This window comes from Patagioenas fasciata, chromosome 6 (assembly GCF_037038585.1).
Source record: "Patagioenas fasciata isolate bPatFas1 chromosome 6, bPatFas1.hap1, whole genome shotgun sequence".
NCBI lineage: Eukaryota > Metazoa > Chordata > Aves > Columbiformes > Columbidae > Patagioenas > Patagioenas fasciata.
This window is the reverse complement of record NC_092525.1, coordinates 22,726,294-22,746,451: the sequence shown is the minus strand read 5'-3', so window position 1 is coordinate 22,746,451 and position 20,158 is coordinate 22,726,294. Positions and strand designations below refer to the sequence as shown.

Sequence of the window (20,158 nt, the reverse complement as noted above, 5' to 3'; positions counted from 1 at the left end):
AAGCTGCAGGTGTGATCGATGGCAGCAAGAAGAGATGCTGTGTGTGTAGACTGGAGCTGCATATTTATGCCTGTAAATAAACTCTCTTAGCAGCTCGCTTGAGCACATGGAGAGCTTCAGTACGATTCCTTCTTTAGGTGTTAGTAGGATTGCTGATGAGTTGAGAGCTGTAAGCAGCATTTGGTCTTACCAAGGTCAGAGGACCTAGTGAATTATAAATGGATAGATCTTTTTTAGTAAAATTGATTTTATTTTTAATAAAATTATAAAGTGTTTATCCTTGGTGAGGAGCTGAGAGCCTCTCAGATGTGAGGCTGGTATAAGCCTTGATGTGGAATAAGGAGGGAGGATTTATAGGGTTTTAGAACAGGTTTAGGATGAAAAGAAATACAGCTGAAATTGTGGCTCTAGTGGAAGCACTGTGTGTGTTAAGCTTGGATTTTTGTTTCCAGTAGGCAGTAACTTCAGAGTGCTTTGATTTTTGGGCTTCCAACCATGAAACTGATAGTCTGAAAAGGATGAAATTTTGGTTCTGAAGTGTAAGCTCCTGAACTGATATTTCACCCTCTAAGGTGAGGATTCTTCCTGGGCCACCTTTGCATGCACAGGCAGTCACTGTCTCTTACAGCACGATCTCGTGCGATTCTTGCCACGCTGCTTCATGCCTCTTTCATGAGTGTGCAGGCCTGTGTCCCAAGCTGAGTTTCTGGCTGGGATCACACCCAGATCCATGCATCCTACCAGGGGATTACCAGTTGGACAGCAAGGGGTTCAGTTTTGACCAAGAATCTCCTCGGTGACCCAGGACTCGCCTTTCTGAGGCCTCGCTTACACCGGAGGAATTAGTACCCGTTTTAGAGCAACTTGTCAGCACCAGCACAAGTAACAGTGTGAATGTGAGTGTGGACAGGCTCAGGTGTCTATTGCATGAGGAAAACAGACGGAGAGCAGCTTTGCTCTGCGGTCAGTCTGCACCCAGGTGCTAATTACCCCAGTTCAGATCAAGCTCAGGGGCCTCTCTCCCTGCACCGTGCATGCTCAGGAGCAGCAGAAATACCCAAAGGGGACCCCAGCAGAGGGTGGCTGGCAGGGCACTCCCTGTCTGAGCCTGCCCGCTCCCCCAGATGGACCACAAGGCCTATGGAGTCTCTGAGGCTTCGGGCACAGGAGGGAGCTAAGGAAAAAATAAGTATTTTTGTGGACACTGTGGGATGCTGGCTGGCATCTATCTCCTGCTGTGAGGGGGGGACACGCTTGGTCTTTACATTTTAAATTACGTTGTGACACCTAGTATCCTAGACGGGCACATTAATTTGGAAGTATCAGCGAGCAGAGCTGTTAAGAAATCTCTCTTCACTCACGCACATCAGGAACATTTTCCTCTTCAGCATATGTTCTTCAGTTCCCCGGCAGTACAAGCAAATTGGAAAGTTCAGCTGTCATTTGGGGAAGGTCATAGATCACGCTCGCAGCCTGAGTAATCCAAGAGGTTTTAAGTATCATAGCATTTAGTTTAAAGTGAAATTTGCTCTGACAGGGGCTGGCAGACCAATAGGAAAAAGAAATATTTGTGCTTAGGGAAGTGCATGTGTAGAGACCGCGAGTATAACTGATGGCTGGAAGTGATTTCAGTCTAAAAAAAACAAATCATTAAGAGAGTGCATAGGGGTAAAATACACAGTTCATATTTTAAAGGGTCTCAAAATGAACCAGCAACTGAGGTTAGCAGTACATAGTAATTAGCTGTGCTGTTCACTGTTTAACTCCATCGGCTCCAGGCATGGTCCTAAACTTTGCACAAGAAAACAGTTGCGCTTTGACGATGCGGTTAGCACGTGCCCATCTCTGTGCGCACACGTGCGATCTTGTGAGGCAAAACTGCCTGAAATAACTTGCAGATCAAGGCAACAGCAGAAATCATTTATCTGAGAAGCTCCTTGTGGCGTTGTGTGATCTTTATCCACTATATGACCATAGGGATTGCACCTTCTTCTGCTAGAAGAACAGGGCTGATTAACTGGAGCAAAAAATACCTATTTGGGGATAAGTGTTGTTGCCTCAATTGCATGTTTATGTGCCCCCAAGTTTTTGGGAAGACAGGCTGATGCTTGCCCTGATGAGCACAGGGTTTCCCTGTAGAAGCTGTATAAACAAAGCCAACAGCACATTTTTCTAAGGAGCTAGTTTTGAAGCTGTTTGCTGATCTAAATCTAAGAACACATGGCACAAATCACAATCTCAGGCCAGCCGTCACCCAAGAAGCGTTTACAGCCAAAAAGCGACCATCTTTCCAGAAGTGGCCAAGATTCATCAGGACTTGAGTTTTAAAACCCCGTTTCCACCTCGGTAGGTTGTGCTGGCCTCACCAGCGAGCCAGCCCTCGGTCTCCAGACGCGTGTTTGCTGTTTAGTTGTCCTGCCCCTCGGTCACGTCCTGGGTTCCACAGCCTTGCCTTCAGCCAAGAGGACAAGCTTTTTGCCACGGGCTGCCAGCGCAAACAGTCAAATAGGCAAAGCTGGTACGTTTCAAGAGCACTAATGCGTAAAAAGCCAATTTTTTTTGAAGTACGGACAAGCCTTCAATTACTTAAGAGAAATATTTAGATAGGAGAGAGTGGTGATTTGATCAAGGTGTTTTAATGTGATTTTCTGTTCCTTTCTTTTTATTTTTTTTAAACTGTCCAAAGCAGTTATCAGCTGATCCATCTCTTCCATTTTTCTTCAGGACACTAACGTATGTCTAAACCATTTGGAAATAACTGATACTTCTCAAAGTTTAAACTCTAGGGATCTTTACCTAATTACTTACACATTTATAAAAAATATATTTTAAAAAATGATTTGCTGAGAATGTGATTGAAACCATATTTTTCCTGCTCTTGTTATCAATTTAAATACATTTAAAAGTCCTTTGAATGAGGATTACCAAATTGGAAGTAGCTGGGACAGCTCTGGTTGCGGTGATAGAGCCCCATTGCCGCCTCGTGGCTCGGTGTCGTTATTACACCTCACCCACCCAAAAAACCAGGATGTTCTTTTTGTCTTTAACAGAGCGACAAAAGCAAGTTCTTGAAACTCTGCAGCAGCAGGAGAAGCCACATTTACACTTGAGAAGAAAGTCCTGCTTCAGGACAGGTCTCTCAGGCTGCTGTATTAACGTGTAATAGAACTGACTTATCCACAACTAAGGTTGTTATAGTCACAGAAAAAAAAAAAATAATAAAAAATATATATATATAAACCCAGAAATGTGTTTTATGTTAAAATATCTTTTCATTCTAAATCAACCGTAGATGTTTTAAGGATATTTAGAAGAAAGCAATGGCATTATTGAGTTTAAATGTAGCCTTAAAGGGTCCTGCTTCTCTGCAGTGTTACAGGTGTGTGGTGTCACTGGGAACTTGTAGTAGCACCACAAAGCTGGACTCTGCACTTCCAAATCTCACTGCACCTTCTTTTAGTATGATACTAACTCCTAGTACTAACAGTACTGAAAGAATTCTTTTAAAGAATCAGCATTGTCTTACAGTAGTTTTTCAACTTGTTTGTTTTCTGAACTGCCAGACAAATTGGTCAGCTTCATGCTAGGTCCTTGTTGGCTTGTTCAGGAGAGCTTCGTCCCCTGTATTCAGAAAGTTCTACCTAAGGGCAGCCCAGGTGAGGGCTGGCGGGCTGGCTGTCTCATGCCTTTGCAAACTGCAAATCGGTAAGAGTGTTAGAAACAGGGACCATCCTCTGACTAAGGTGAGCACAGGGTTTGATGATTTGGGAGACAAGAACTAGATTGAAATTAACAGGATTTCTCCTAATCCCTTCTTTCAGGAGTCTTTTAAAGCTTCAGGCCTGCTAATGAGAAAGCTGTTGTTTGTCAGTTACAAAGGAAGGACCTGGAGAAGGTGCCTCAGAGGTCACCAGCTCGTTTCATAATGAGCTTGGAAAAAGAGATAGGACTTTAGGGGGGGACACAAGGCGGAATGGGTGGCCAGAGGAAGGTGTGGAGCCAGAGGTATGTGTTCACACAGCTACATACCATGGCTATTCTGCTTCTCTTTGCCATGCTAAGGGGACTGATCAGCCTTTCACGTCAGCCTGATGGCTCCGTTTACAAGTTGTGAGACAGGGCAGTGCCAGTTCAAATACAGACAGACAGATGTGGAAACAGTAAAGCACTTTCAGGACGCTGTATTTCTCAAGATACATTCAGGTGAAACTGAATTATTTTCTCTGCACTTTGGCTTGTTGACTGTGTCCCCCTCCCTCTCAGAGCACAAATCTCAGCCTCAGACCTTTTACCTTTACCTGACTGTCAGAATATCCCATGGGTGAACTTGTTTCCTGAGAAACCAGGCACTGAGGATCCTTTTCTAGGACCTTGCAGAGGCACAATCCAAGAGAAGTGTCTCTGCCAGGACAGAGTGATGGACGTGTTCCCCCACCACTTCCGCCAAGCCCTTCCAGTCCAAGTGATTGAGCAGTGCCAGCTTTTTGCGGAGCCAGGGCCTGGGGCCCACCCATTGTACATCTTCTGGATGGGTCATTCTTTCCCAGCCTTGACTCTTGCATAACCCATGTTCCACATGTGTAATTGGCAGTAATGAGGTTCAGCTTTTCCCCACTCCAAAAGCACTTCGGTTCTTTGTGTTTTGACAGTCTTCTGAGGGGAAGTTCAACTCCTTTCAATGCATCTTTAGTCAGACAATAAATCAGGATCCTTTTGCATTTGTCTTTCTACTGAAGTGGAAGTTAAGAAGTGACATAGCTATGAATAGGCAGTAATCCAGTATCTTGGGCAACGTTCATTTTTCCTCTACCTCCTGCATGAGAGTTATTGTTGAGCATGAAATATGTACCACTTTTCCCTGCGCAGTTCTTGTGCTGTAGGATCTAATTCATTGCTGTGGGACTTGCTGTTCTATATGAAAAATGAATTATTCTGTCCCATTAGTACATAGCCTTTCAGTAGAGGATGAATTATTTCTGCCGTTTGGCTGTCAGTCTTGTACCTCACCAGAAACACTGTCTTTTGCTCAAATATGTTGCTGTGCCAGATATTCTCACTTCCGTATTTCTAGATGTATTTTCCCAGGGGCTTCAGAAATGTACTGAAGGAAGGACACAAGATTACTCAGATGGGCTGCGTGGGGCAGGGTTACCAGTGGGCTTTGCCAGAAGCATCCTTGAAGCCTTTCCTGAAAGACACATTAACGTACAGATAAACCGAGTCACAGAAGTAAAGTCCTTCACCAATAAATCCATACAAGGGTAGGAGAGACAAATTCTGGCTCTGCTGGGATTTCTGTTAGACCTGAAAGCCTTTCCTCAATAGAAGTTGTGTTGATTTCTCTGCAGCATTTCTTTTCCCACCAAGGGAAGAGGAGACAGAGCAGTGCTGGCTAGAAGAGGGAGATGGCTTGCAAAGTTGCCTCTCAAAATAACCTCTGTGGCAGGAAGAGTCAGAGACACCAGTACTGTGCCTCCTCTACTGAACAGAAACCTCTCCTCTCTTTTTGTAGCATGGGAGTTGATGGATTTGGTCAATCACCCGGGGTTCCTGGCCGCCCAGCGACTGCGTATGGATACCGCCCAGATGAGCCGTACTACTACAGCTACGGAGCGCGATAGAACAGCTGCCTCCTCGGCTCCGAGCTCCAGGACGCTCTCTCCTGCCCTGGGGGAACCAGCGTGTGTGCGGCTGGCAGTCGGTCTTTCACTTGGTAATGCATGATTGCCCCACGGCGGGTCCATCGTTATGTATCCTTTAGCGTGTGTAGCTGCAGATAAACCATTCTGGGTCCAGTGTTGCAGTGTTTACTCCTTGGTTGCTCTTTGTTGTCATTTTTGTACAGTATTTGCTCTGTGACTTGAAAGGAAGAATTTGAAAGCTACTGGACTGGAAAGCGTAACCTTATGTATATTAAGCTACTAATTTAATTTCTATTAAATATAAAAACCTGTGTGGTCAGCAGTGGTGAATGTGTTTCTAACCCACGTTTCATTTGTTTTACAAGGCATTTCAGAAGAATGCTCCAAAAAGTGTGAGTTACATGGGACTGTTCCCTCTTGTACTTAAGTAACAGGAACACTATTAAACTCCAGTATCTCCTGGCTCTGCCCTGACACATAATTACTGAAGTCCAGCTCTGGGTCTGAAGACTTTAATAATGGAAAGATGGCACAGGTTCACTCCCCTGGAGCTTCAAACATTTACAATCTAATTTAAATGCTTGAAAACACAATTAGAAACTACACTACCAAAGAATGCTTTTACCATAGTATTTAAAGGGTTCTGAGGGCCGTGAGAAGACAGCCACATCCTGAGGACTAGCAAGAGGAAAAAACCCCGTAGCTTGGTTCAGAATCTAAATGACAGAGCCTTTCCTCTAACTTCCCCATCCCAAAATGCAAATGCTGGTACTGTTATACTAAAACAGTAGCCGGTAATGCCGTAAGTGATGTCCGTGCTGGGAAGGTGATCTTCCAAGGCAGGGTGGTGGTGGGGAAGTTGACAGACTATTAGTCTTACACTTTAAAAATATTTTTGAAATCAATATTGTTTTCAAACCTTGCTTTATCTTTTAAAAGTATGCAGGTACTTTTTAATGCACTGTTACTACTGCATGACTGGAAACTATTCTAAAATTAGCCATGGTATTTCTTACTGGTTTTCAGCCTGCTCCTTGTGCTGGCTTCATGTTCATGGCTTCACTTACTGGAGGCAGGTGGAAAAACAGCGTTGCTGAGATTACCTAACATTTTAAAAAATAATTTCCTATACAATTTGTAACTAATTCTTATGCACTTTCTTAGAAAATGTAAGATCTTACTAGAAACACTGCAGAAAACTTGAATTAAACTAATGAGTTTCCAGTGTCGTACCTTTCTGGTTTCTTTCCATTAGTCCAAGCCCACACTTTATCTGCCCAGCAGTTGTGCCACGTTTAGTCCAAAGCTTTCAGATATTTTTATAGTTATAGCTGTGAGAGAAATTACCCGAAGTGCATATTCAGACACAGGCTTTTCTTTGGAGACTGGCACTCGCTCATCAGGCTTTTCCAGAAAATTAGTGTGAAGTTATTTAAAGCAGTTGCCTTTCTCCTGGTATGTGGTTTTTGGGGAAAAAAAATGAAGTGGGTCCTTGGAGTATATGCAAAGTATCAATGAAACTGAAGGAGCCTTTAATTGGAAGCTTCAGGTTAACAAGGAACTATAGTTGAGCTTCAGCAAACGGGTGGGTGTCTGTAATTGTAATACAGTTGGGACCATGCTGAGAATAAATGGCAGTGGAAAAATCTCTGGCTGCATTTTTAGTATTCAATGTTAGGAGTTTATGAGAAAAGAATAAAAGATCAAGTATTTGTAGCTTTGCCTGGCAGCAGCTAAGAGAAGAACATCATTTATCTGCAAGCAGAGCTTGGTAAAAATTACTCAGCACTTAGTAGCCTGAGGACAGAGCCTGCTAGCCAAGATGAAAACCAGCTGTGCCACTGCACTCTCCAAGGCAGGAGAGGGGCTGATTTTTCCCTTTAATTACAGTTCCTGAGCCAGAAAGGGGAAAAAAGATACGAGCACATTGACTTTTCAATCTATATCATGTTTCCTGTGGGTGTCAGAGGGAGACTGGAGAGTCTGACCTGTAGTGTAACTTTTTAATTATCTGTATTTATGGATTCAGTCCCTGCGTACTGTATCCTGTGCAAAATGGGGCGAGGAGGGATCTGCTTTCTTTTAGCAACTTCTACAACTTGTATCCTTTCCTCCTTTTCTCGGTTTCTCTCCCTGACTTTGTGTAGCTCCTCTTTTCTTTCCCTACAGCAGCAATCTCTGACCATCCCAGGAATATCCTCTTTCCCAATCTGTTGCTAATTAATTAATGAGTTTGGTTACACAGGTGTTTTAGATATAATTAGGCTGTAAAGTTAACAACACAATGAAATAAGCGTAGTCTGAAAGTTCATATGTCTGTTAGCGATTATTCAGGCTTTCTGCAGATGTACAGTGTAATTTCATTGAGCTTTCTATGTATTGCAGCAGCCTAAGATCTCGTTTTAAATTATTATGTGTACCACGCTAGTACTTAGGAGCTTACTAGGGGAAAAGACGGTGGGGAAAGGCAAAAGTAAAACAAATATCCTTGGCCTACACAGCTTATGATTGAAAGAATTAAATATCGATGTGTGCATGGAGCTGTCTGATAACAGTTTAACATGTGCGTTTCATTCTCAAGTAAGACTGCCGTGATTCTGTTTACTTTAATCTGCTCTGCATTAAATGAAAGAGGAACAAGATGTATCTTCTTCTGGAATAAGCAGGACAGGACAAGCTCTGTTTAGATACAAGAGATTTCAAGCCCCTCTGGCAGGTTCTTTAATGGAATTCCTGTAATACGCCACTGGTGAGCTCAGCTGTCCATTTGTATGGGAAAAGGCTGAGGATGACTACAGCCTTCATTCCTTCTGTGACCGGCCTCGAGGAAAATAACACGGTGAGGAGCCCCTACAGTTCTTCCCCTTATTTTGCACTTTGTGGCCAGGGTCTTCTGTTGTGACTGTTTGTCCCATTTGCACCAAAGGCTTCAGATCTTTCCTACCTTGAAAGAGGGAGGTGGCACATCTGAACTTCATTTTTATTTTCTGCTCCTGTGTGCGTTATGTCAGCCCCTAACATAGGACGTACCTGCCTCACATGCTACGTGGGACCCATTCTACTTTCTTGCACTGTCTTCCTCCCATCTGCTCTATTTAAAAAGACCCAGATCATCCCTCTACCAGAGGAGTGGGCTCCCAGCACTCGTCCCCTCTATTAACCCTGACTTTAGATCCTTCTCAGTGCACTGCGATAGAGAAAATCCTTCCTCTGAGGGTCCCTTTTTCTGTGAGATACCTGGGGCTTTGTTGTGTTGAGGGGACTCCAGCGTAAAGGAGCCACTGGCCAGCAGCCCCAGGTCTCTGGGGTGTCTGTGCTGTCCAGGCGCTGGAAGGAAAAAGTGTATTGCTAAAGAATATACTCCGCAAAGTTCACATGTGACAGCATGAAATTTAATGCTGGCTGATCTGGTGGAGTTGAGTTGCTAAACAGAACTAAGGATTTAGCGCAGCTTAGACCACCTTTGTTAAAAATGCTGCCGTTAAATGTCTGTCTAGACGAGGGCACGGGTCTGGGTGTGCTGCTCCGCGCCCCGTGTTCAAAGTGACGGAGCAAACCACATCCTAACTGGAATAACACCGCGGTACGAGAACGGCGTGTGAACAGCCCAGACCTCCCACCGCACCGCAGTAATTCCTTTCAGCCTGCCTTCTGCCGGCCAAAATACACTAAATCTCTCCCTGGAGTCACTTCACTTCGCAGCACAGAGCACAATTACTTTTAATGGCATTAAATACATTTCCTAACGATGCGGGAGTCGTAGCACCAAAGCCAACACGCAGAGATGCATTAGACAGACCTCCTGCCTGGCGTGGGGGTCACCCTGCGTCCTGCCCTTTATTTGAGGAGGCCATCGCTCCCTCCGTGCAGCCGCTGGGCTGACAGGCCGCGCACCGGGCTGGGCTGCGGTTCGGGTCGTTGCTCGGTCGCTGTCACCATTGCCGAGGGCTGCGGGAGCCCTGCCAGACACAGCTTGCCCACAACCAAAATGGCCGCCGACGCTTCGCGGGCCGCGCCCCCGCGCAAGATGGCTGCCCGCCCTCACAGACCCGCCCGCCCGCCAGGGGGCGCGCAAAGCAAGGTGGCGGCGCTCTGGCCTCACGACTCGCCGGTGCGCCGCTGCCGGAAGCGCCAGTCGGCGGCTGCGTGTGAGGGCGGGAGCGGCCGGCGGGGCCGAGGCGGCAACGGCGCCCCTGCCCGGGCCGGCGGGAGCAGGTGCGGCGGGGACGGGCGGGTGGACGTGGCGGGGGAAACGGCGGCGGCCGTAACGGGGAGCGGCGGGACTGATGGCGGGGGTGAGAGGGGGTGACGGGGACTCTGCTCCCCCAGATCCCCTGCAGCCCGGGCGCTGCTGCGGCATCGCTGCTGCCGGGGCCTCGGGCCTGGGCCCTGCCCGCCCTCCGAGCGGGGCCGGTAACCGCAGCTGGGCCGTGCGGCGAAAAAGGCAAATCCCGTCAGGGTGGACGTGCGTGTTGTGAGTGGTGGGGCAGCAGCCTCGTCACCCGGGAGCCCTCCCTGTTCACACCGTGTTCTTGCCCCGCGTCCGGGGCTGAACTGCCCTTTGGAAGGTGCCATAAAACCCCGCGGCCGTTCCCGGCAGGCGGCCGCCATCCGTCGCTCTCCTGCCCACGTTGGTATCTCTGCTCGCACCTGGTTCCCGCTGGACGCCGCAGTTGGTGTTGGGAAACCTTGGCCCTTGGGGGCAAAGCTCTGTCACCTCTGATAGCGGCTTCCAGAGGCTCTGCCGGCCAGGGGGAAAGTTGGGAACTCAGTGCCTGTGTTTCAGGTGCATACCATGGATGTGCGGTGTTGTCACTCCACAAAGCAGCTAAATGAAATTCCAACTCTGTTATCATGTGCGGTCACAAACCCAAATTCTTCTTAACAGTCCCCCTGGCTTTCCCTCCTGGGCTCCTCTCCCTCTCAGCATGCACTGTGTGTTATGTCTAATGTTTGTGTTTACTATTTACTGAAAATAAGATATTAAAGGGTTATAATGTGGACAATGCTCTCAACTCACAAAGCATAATGTGGTCCTTACCAAGGGGTAGTTATGTGATTGTTTATTTTACCATTGGTAAAATTCTTCTCTGGGCTTTAGCCACATCTTTGCAAATGCTTTTACCTGCTGGAGTTTCAATAGCCAGCATGTTTTGGAGAAGAAAACCAAGCGATAGAAGCTGACATGTTCCTGAGAAGCGCAGCTTGTGGTTTCACAGGTGCTGTTGCCGCTTGGTTGCTGGAAGCTGCTTGCTCAAAGGAGCTTTGTGTTTGGTGTGTAAGCTGCTGGGCTCCTCCCAAGAGGGGGTTACCCAGAGCGGGGACACTTGTTTGGAGCTGGTTGTCGTGCGGTGGCACTCGAGGAGATGGCAGGTGCGTGAGCGACTCTGACGTTACAGTATTTCTGAACTGTGGGTGTCCCTGAAGCCACATTTGTAGGTGGCTAATATGTCCATGTGTATTTGGAGGAACGTGAGGCACTGGCTCAGCTCAGATACTTTCAGCTGTTCTGTGCAAAATCTGACTGAAAAAAATTAGAGTAGAGCAATGCTGAAATGAGCAGAGAATGCAGATCAATGCCCTCAGCTGTGCCCAGGAGGAGCAACCGGTGCCATTGCTCACAGATGTGGAGGATGAAGGTGAGGTGAGCCAGGGCTGGGGCTGTAATGTGCTCTGGTTCCCATATCTAATGTGTTTAGAGTTCATTCCTCCCAGCAAGAAGCACAGCCAGAGTTGTACCTGCCTGTTTGTTACAGAACAGTTTGCTAACAAAGGTGATAAAATGAGCTGTGAGCAAGGGTTTGTATGAACTCTGTTTAAAAGGCAGCATTCTGCTCCTTCCCAGTGCTGGTGGGTTGTGCAAACAGCATATTTCCATTTGATAAAAACATCAGATAATAACATGTTTAAATATAGGACACTTTGCAGAAAAAGGGGGCAATAATTTAGATAACTAATTCTTAACTGAAGCAGTGGAAAGAAGCCAGGGAACCATAACAGACCAGCTGGGAGACCCCATGTTTTTTTCCTCCTGAAGCCTCAGGTCACAGCTGGAAAAAAACACCATGAAGGGATTCCCTAGTTGCAAAAAATGCTTGGGGGCGGGCAACTTTTTGTCCCCTCTTTTTGTGAAGACTGAGGTTTTGCTGTCTCCTTCTCATTACTAAAGATTGTTTGCTAACTCCTGTACACAGACCGGTATTCAGGGTCTCGCCTGTAGCCTGTGATCACAAGCCTGATGATAGAGCATGTGCTCAGTCAGTGCTTTCTGAAAGAGCCTCTGCAATCAGCGTGTTTGTTTTCCCAGTTTCGTTTGTAAGGAAGCAGCACAAAAATCTGTGTCAGCCTCTTGCTGACAGGCTGTGGGAGGAAGGCAGGGCTGGCAGGCGGATGGAGTGTTTGTCAGATGGAGAGAAGGTGACCGGGGGACAGCGTGCTGCTGGAGGACATTACTGACCACACTTCACCAACATCCTCTGAGTGTGGAGAACTGGGGAATGGCTGCTCAGAAGAGCCAGGGGCTCCTTGCGCCCTAAGACGGTGGCAGTCACAGCTCTTAACTGATTATTTGGTTTAATCTGAATTAAACCTCTGCATGACTGGGGCTATCGGTGGATCCTGGTTTTGGTGGGATATTTGGGTTCCTTTACAATGGATGGGGATTTCATTCTTGTTCCTCAATTGAAGGAGAGGATACTGGCAGGATGAGGGTTTTTCATGGCTGTCTTGTGCTTTGCAGAAAATGCTCTGAAGGCAAACGGGACAGTGCCTGCCAGAACTGAATCTGTCTGAAAAAAACCCTCCTCCACCCAAAGGCCTGTTTGTTGTCAAGAGGGAACCTCTGCAGCCGCTGAACTCTGCAAGTGATGGGCTCGGAGAACAGCGCTTTAAAGAGCTACACACTAGGAGAGCTGCCATTCACACTGCCAACTGGACACACCGTTTATCCAGCCGTGCTGCAAGATGGCAAACTTGCTTCAGTCTTTGTGTACAAGCGAGAGAATGAAGATAAGGTTAATAAAGCTGCCAAGGTACCGTAGAGAGCATGCCTGGGACAGACTTGTCACTGCTGTCCTTCCTTTTTCTTGGAGGGGTGGGAATCCGTTAATGAGGGTCAAACTTTTGGGGAGTAAGGGCAGGAGGAAAGGTCAAAGTCTACCCTGGCTGCAAACAGCCGCAGTGCAGGGGAAATAAGGGGTCGGCAGCTGTGAAGCTCACTGTGCGCTGCGTGATGCGAGCAGTGGCGGGAAGCGACATTCCGATCGCAGTACCTGCATTACGTTGCAGAGTACTGATCTCCTCCTGCAGATCTAAGCCAGAGAGTCTTTCTAGTGTGGATCCTACCCAAAATAACTGTGTTTATTCTGCGCAACGCTTTGTATCTAGATGTATTATTTAAAGTTCTGCAGTGAGTGAGTGAGTGTTTGGTGAGGAGCAGGGGTGGGCTGTCTAAATTCCAGCAGAAAACATGTCTAAAAGCACAAGCTCTGCAGCCAAAAGAGACACCTTGGATGAGATTTAACAGATGTGTCTGTTTCTGGAAGCACCTGAAAACCTTGCGCCACCCTTGCCTTCTGCGCTTCCTCTCCTGTACTGTGGAGGTGAATGGGATCCACCTGGTTACAGAACGTGTGAAACCTTTGGAGATGGTCCTGGAGACACTTTCTTCAGCAGAAATCTGCGCAGGGATCTACGACGTATTGCTGGCGCTCATCTTCCTCCATGACAGGGTAGGTACCACCAGCAGCAGATGTCAGGCTTTGGTGGGAAGCAGATGAAACATGCCAGGAGAGGGTTGTACCTGGGCTTGGCTGGATGACTGTCTCATTCCTGATTCCTCAAAAAAGACAGACCCACAGTTCTTCTAGGCTGAAACTGCTAAAATCATTGGCTGCTTGGCAGGAGGAAGGGTAATGGAAAATGCTGCAGGTTTTAGAAGCAAGGGAGCAGTTCTCTATTTATGAATTGACATCTGCTTGCAATGCTTTTTACTTTGCTTGGCCTTGACATGTATTTACAGCTGCTGCCGCATGTCAGAGATCGGTGTCACCGCTCCCTGGTTTTGGCACCGAGTGTCTGTCCAGGACTGCAGTTAAATCCCAGCTCAGACTGTAGCTTTTGGGCTTTGCATTGATACTCGGAGGCCTTCTCTGGATTTACAGCTGCACTGCAAGGGCTGTGACAGTCAGAGCTTTGTCTGCTCTACAACCCCAGCCCTTCTGCCTGACATGTGTGAGTCACCTACAAAATCCTGAAGGACCTTTAGAACCGTGCGCTTTGGGGCAGCTTTCCCTGAACTCCTTGCAGCACCTAATTAGCACTGATTAAGATTTTACATCTTCATCTGTCCCCAAATCTGCTATCCTTTTTTTTTTTTTTTAATGTTTTAGGGAAACCTAACGCATAACAATGTCTGTTTGTCATCTGTGTTTGTAAGCGAGGATGGGCACTGGAAGCTGGGAGGAATGGAAACAGTCTGTAACTTCAACGAAGCCACCCCCGAGGTAAGAGCCAAGCACAGCGTACCTCGGGACAGCTGAAGCTGCTCGTCTGTGGATACGATGGCCCAGGTCCTTACAGTTATTTGAATTTACTCTTAAGTGTACTGGACTCACTTCCAGCTCTGACCTGAATCTTTCTTCTGAGGACACCATAACTACAAACTGCAACATCTACACAAACATAAACTAACTCCTGTTTAGCCAAAAAGCAGCTAAGGGACACCACTGGCTGGAGGGTAGGTTAGAACTGAGGAGAGTGAGAAATTTTTGCTCCTCTGGACTAATCTAAAAACAAACTAAAAAAAAAAAAAGCTTTTGTGTGAGGCAGGAAGATCCAGGTTGAAGTAAATCAGTAATAAAAATAATTTAAGTGACTCCTTAGCTTTTGTTGCTGGCATCTTCATTGCTCGTGACTGGTCTTGGCAGAAGAATTCCCAGTTGGATTTCTGCTGCATGCTGTGCAGAGTCACTGCTGCAGCCTGGCACTGTGTCGAAAATGTATACTGCCTTTTCTCCCAGAGGATCCGCAGATCCTTCCCAAACTGTACAGTGTCCCTGGCATGTGTCACCTTTCAGATGGGATCAGGCAGAGACACAACTGGTGTGCGTGGTAGTACGCAACAATGCGAAAAGCACGGCAGTAAAACCTGACTGCTAAACCTCGTGAAATCCTTTCCCCATCCAGATGGATCAAATATTGCGATTAAAGCAGCTCATGTCTCTTCTCTCCTCCTTCCAGTTCCTCTGTCATGTCAAGTCGGTACGAGACCAGTCGTGCATCCCTTGCGAGGAGATGGTGAGTAACATCACTTGCTGGAAGAACTTCTTGCTGGCAACAAATAAAAGTGCGATGTTCGGGATATAGTTTTCATTTGCATGTTTTATTTCCTTATGCCTGAATGCGAGGAAGTGACTATTGGATAATACATGAGGTTTACTCTCTTCCTGTTTTTCCCCTCTTCCTTCCCATCCCTGGTTTGGGCATGGTGTTGGGCACAGAGGAGGGAAATTCTGAATGAGGAGTGGTGGGACAGCAGCTTGTCATAATATTTTTCAAATACTTTATGTTGCAGCTTTAATGCTTGTAAATCACCAAAGCTTTGCAAAAATTACAGAGTAGTTGCTGAGACTGCTCAGATCGCTGTGGTCACACGGTTGTGTAGCTCTCACCTACAACACCTTTTTTTTTTTTTCCACTTGTTAGTCACCTCCTATCTCTTAAGAATCCGAGGAGCTGCTGATCTTAAAGGAGTGTTCACTTTCTCTCTAATTAACACCCGTTTCCATAGAAATGCTGCAAGTTGTTGACTTGCAATTGCTGCGTGCATTCATGCGGGAGTTGTTTCATCCTGATGTAGTCGCTCTTGTGGGTTATAAATTCTCTAGTGGAGGTTTTTTTAGCATAATATTCTACTTGTAGAGTACTTAATGGAGCTTTGTGTTATAAAAAGACTCAAGAGTGTGTATGGTGGGGGGAGGACTAGAGATTCATGGAAACTATCCAGTATTTAATAAACTCCTGCTTTGCTGATCTTTCTTGGGTATTTTGGCTTTTCTCAGTCTGCAGATTTCAAAATCCTGCCCAACAGCCATGGGCACGCGAGGGATGCGTACGCGTTTGGAACAATGGTTGAAAATCTCCTGACGGTCCTAAATGATGAGGGTGAGCAATGACAACGTGTTTATTTTGCCGTTGCCCGGCCTCAGTAGTTTATTCCTTGCTTGTGCCAACTGAGCTGCTGCTTGGAGAACTGTGGTACTCCTTGTGTCCTCATAGCAAGGAATCCTGGGGAGAGAAATGGAAACATGATTTTCCTTTTCCTTAGGGACATCTATGACCAATTTTGCTATTAAATAGAGCTTCTAAAAATAAGTTTTTGGGAGGGTGGAGGACTCCTGAACATAGCTTCTTCAATGTTGGGAGAGAAGTCTAACAGTAGGTCCTCTGGCTTTCAGTTTCAGCAGATATTCTCTCCAGCTTTCAGCAAACCTTGCACTGCACGCTGCTGAATCCAGATCCAAAGTGTCGCCCGCCACTGTCCAGCTTGTTGTCTCACGAGTTCTTCAGGTAAGGAAAGGAATATCCTGCCCGTCTTGGTACTGCTTCTTTCTGTGTTGCAAATGTGTTAATTCTGTGAAGGAGTGTTACTTATTGGATGGGAAGTGCGGACTTAATCCCTGCCTCTTACAGGGATCTTTGACAAAGAGATCCCTTAAATTAAGAAATTATCAGCCTTCCAGAGGAGGTGCTGAGCCAGCAGTGTGAGACAAGCTTGTCCCTTCGTCACACAGGCATTCTTGGTCCACTGGCATTTGACTCGTATCCATCTGTCTAGTTCTTTGCTAAATGAAGGGCAGAGATTTGCTGTCTCTTAGTTGTGGGTGGTTGAAGCATCAATAATGATCACGCTTGACAGCCTATGTTTTTGTGCTTAGGAATGATTTTCTGGAAATCGTGAATTTTCTGAAGACTTTAACACTAAAGTCTGAGGAGGAAAAAACTGAATTTTTCAAGTAAGTGATGGAACTATAATCTGGAAGCTTCTTATTTCAGAAATACTTGTGTCAAATGGCAGTGGGGGGGGACCTGGGGAGGCTGGTGGCCAGAGAGGTAGTTGCTCAGGTGCCAGATTTTGATTGCTTTGGCAGAACATTGTTTGCCCTGTAATATTTTGAGTATTCCAGCCAAAGTAATGATCGCATCAACAAGGAAAGTCTTCACTGCCTCCTTTCCCAGGGTCTGCTCAAGCTCTGGTGAGCAGCCTGTCCTTGCTGGAGTTCTCCTGGTGTCCTGCTGCTTCACACAAGGGCTGTCTGCCTGCCCAGTGCCAAAATACTCAAAATATCAGAGAGATTCTTCTAATGAGCTGGGAAAAAAAGAATCTTTCCCTTGCCTCATTCTCAGAAATAGCTTTATTTTAGATGCAGCTTTGCAAAAAAGGGAAATGTAGCACCAGGCACCTCTTTGAGGCTGAAAATTTTTCCCATTTAAGCAGAACTTGTAAACTGCTAATGAGAGAGTTTTCAATGCAATATTGGGTGAATTAATCTCATTGGTGCCAGCCCTGTCTGGGTGAAGTTGTTGTCTGTAATGGTTGACTCTGCTGCACTAGTGCAGCATCTGCAGGGAATCCTACTGTCCTGGTCCCCAAGAAGTTCTCTCTTAATGGAAGCTTCCATGAAGTCATGGCATTATCTGGGCCTGAAAAGGGGAGAAGCTGAACTTTCATTTATTTTTCCATATAAAAGAGCCTGGTTGTTCTTACCGAACTATTTTCCTGCCTCTTTTATAGCTCTGTGGTCACTGTCAGCTGTAACACGAGTTTGATTTCACTAGTTTGAGACTTAAATGGCAGAAATAAGAGGAGAAAGGGATCTTAGCAGGAGCATTTGGACACATCACCTCTGTAATAGCAGCATTTACTAAGGGAGGGAAGAAATACTATGCTTACAGATATGGCAGTGTTGCCCTTTTATCAGGCAGAGGGGCTTTCAGAACATTTGCACTATTGCTTAGTCTCCTCCAAGCATAGAGAAAAGCACTAACTGTTACTGGTATTTTAAAATTGAAAATCCTATAGAGAACAGTTGCATAGAATCAAACTCTGTGACTTAAATAAATAAACCCAACCCATAATCTGGCTACCTCTAAAATGTAGTGTATGGAAGTGGTTTCAAATCGGGATTCCCGTTTTGCGAGGGAAACCTCCCTTGTGTGAAGGGTAGAAAAGCCTTTTCTCAAGCAATAAGAAAATTCTTGCAACGCACCATGTTGTGGGGAGAGAGGACCATTCTCATGTGCGGTTTTAATGCTGTAGCACACCATGGAAGACACCAGCTCAGAGACAGCTCAATGGCACAGCATGGGCAGCTTCTCAGAGAGGGAAGCCTCTGTGAGCCAGCTGCAGGTGTAGTGGTGCTTCTGGATGTGCTCACGATGGGCTGTGATCCCATGTGCGGTTTTATGGGTGTGTCTCTAGCTCCTGTTATGTGTTTTCTTTGCCTGAAAGCCTCAGGCAGGAGCAGAGCCTTGTCCTTCTAGGTTAGAGAGCACACAGAGCGAGAGGCTGCGATGGAACAGTCTCTAGGAGACGAGGCAGACACAAAAAGAAGGGAAAGCCATATGAAGGGAAACAGTAGCAAATTCACGGAAGGCTGCCTTGATAGTAATTGCTCTCTCCTGGAACGCAGATTCCTGCTGGACAGGGTGGCCGGCTTGTCAGAGGAGCTGATAGCATCACGGCTGGTGCCTCTTCTCCTCAATCAGCTCGTGTTTGCAGAACCTGTAGCTGTCAAGAGTTTTCTTCCTCATCTGCTGGGTCCAAAGAAAGGTGACCTTTAAACACTTTCTCTTTTCACAATTACTACTGACAGATTTGGAATGAATTCAGAGTGGTTGTTCCATTGAATCAAGGGAAAAATGGTGATTTTTTTAACCAGAACAAGTACTGTGAGGTACAGGGATGGTTTCTTAGGGAAGCTGTCTCTTGTTGTTGAAGCAGCCTTGTCTCTTCATGTCTCTTCCCTAGAGCAAACTGGAGAAAGCCAGACCAGCTGCCTCCTCTCACCAGCCTTGTTCCAGACACACGTCATTCCTGTGCTGCTGAAGCTGTTTGAGGTTCACGAGGAACACGTCCGAATGGTGCTGCTGTCTCACATCCACGCCTATGCAGAACTGTTCTCTCGGGAGGAGCTGAAAAACATCATATTGCCACAGGTTAAGGACAGCAAAATGACAGGCGGTATATCCTAGAACATGGAATTTCTATTGCTTGGGTTGGTTCTCAGCTTAAAGTTAGGATCTCATAGTGCTCAGACAGTTTGCAACCTATGTTCTACCCAAGCCCTAAGCCTTCCAGCCCATTCTGATCTGGAATACTGGTTTTGTTAAACCTGGTGCCCTCTGTCACACACACCACTTGTGCTGATACCTGTTGGCCTTGATTGGCAGCCCCACAAGAGCCTGTGTCTGCATTTCACACTGCAGCTGTCAAGAACAGAAGGTGCCTGATGTCAGGATCCAGCACTCAGTAAGCACTGGGATCAGCCACCCTCTTCAGCTTATAACACAAAGTGGAAGGTGATTTTATGCTATGGAATAAGGTCCAGTATCTACTGAGAGCTGTGGGAGATCATAGAAATGAAATGTGCTGCAAATATTAACATTTAAGGGGGAATTAAGTGAAAAAGCAGAATTTTCTGTTCTTGCTAATGTTGTTATGTTCTTGGTATAGGTATTGCTGGGCCTTCGAGATACCAGTGACTCTATTGTTGCAATAACACTGCACAGCTTAGCGGTTCTTGTCTCCTTGCTTGGACCTGAAGTAGTTGTAGGTGGAGAAAGAACAAAGATTTTCAAGAGCTCTGCACCAAGTTTCATGAAAACTGCTGATCTCTCCCCAGAAGGTAAATTATATGTTCAGCGTGCTCTTGGGCTTCTTGCTCGTTCTGTTCAAGCAAGGTAGGCAGAATTTCTTGGGTTATTAGTTTGCTGTTGACAGGTTAATTGGAAAAAACAAACAAACCAAAACAAAAAACCAAACACAAACAAACAAACACGAACCAAACATAAAGACTAATTTGCAGCTAAACTTGAATTCTAAATTCGGTGCTGTTTGCAGATACAAAATTGGTATCATAAGAACAGTTATATAAAAGTATTTTAAATGTAGGAAATACATGAAAAAAAAAAATTAAATCCTTTCATTTAAGAATTTCTGTAAGTAAAGGAGAGATTGTTAAGTGTATGTGTTTGTCTTTGGTGGAAAAATTATACTGCCATTCTAAAGGACTTACGTGTTTATCCAGATAGTTGTTTAATATTTCCTCTATCCTTCAAGTTTTTAAAAATCGTAAATCTCAACCTCTTCCCTCAATTTCTATTCATAGATTGGAAAAGGAATACGAACTTCCCTATTCTCTCAGCTCTCAGGAGGCTTTTCATCTAATGCATGTCAAGACAGTAGTCCCTGCACCTGCTAGATAACTTGGAACCAAGTGTACTAAGGGAAAAAT

The 20,158-nt window shown here is 45.9% G+C and overlaps 2 protein-coding genes across 3 annotated transcripts in view; both read left to right on the top strand.

Moving 5' to 3' along the window:
- KIFAP3 (kinesin associated protein 3) overlaps positions 1–6,864 on the top strand; it is a 71,409-nt gene extending 64,545 nt beyond the window's left edge. Inside the window, exon 20 of the mRNA XM_065842007.2 lies at positions 5,513–6,864. Within this exon, the coding sequence (XP_065698079.1) occupies positions 5,513–5,621 (109 nt within the window). The 3' untranslated portion in view covers positions 5,622–6,864. The remainder of the gene's footprint in view (positions 1–5,512) is intronic.
- Positions 6,865–9,731: 2,867 nt separating this feature from the next.
- The window catches only part of SCYL3 (SCY1 like pseudokinase 3), a 14,950-nt gene continuing 4,523 nt past the window's right edge, over positions 9,732–20,158 (top strand). The window contains exons 1-11 of one of the 2 annotated variants that reach the window (XM_065841725.2): positions 9,732–9,857; positions 12,382–12,673; positions 13,187–13,372; positions 14,033–14,146; positions 14,883–14,939; positions 15,704–15,806; positions 16,100–16,211; positions 16,580–16,657; positions 18,335–18,474; positions 18,673–18,860; positions 19,378–19,549. In XM_065841725.2, coding sequence (XP_065697797.2) covers positions 12,509–12,673; positions 13,187–13,372; positions 14,033–14,146; positions 14,883–14,939; positions 15,704–15,806; positions 16,100–16,211; positions 16,580–16,657; positions 18,335–18,474; positions 18,673–18,860; positions 19,378–19,549 — 1,315 coding nt within the window. In that variant the 5' untranslated portion in view covers positions 9,732–9,857; positions 12,382–12,508. Of the gene's footprint in view, positions 9,858–12,381; positions 12,674–13,186; positions 13,373–14,032; positions 14,147–14,882; positions 14,940–15,703; positions 15,807–16,099; positions 16,212–16,579; positions 16,658–18,334; positions 18,475–18,672; positions 18,861–19,377; positions 19,550–20,158 lie in introns of those variants that run through there. The other variant, XM_071810238.1, reaches the window with a different exon arrangement.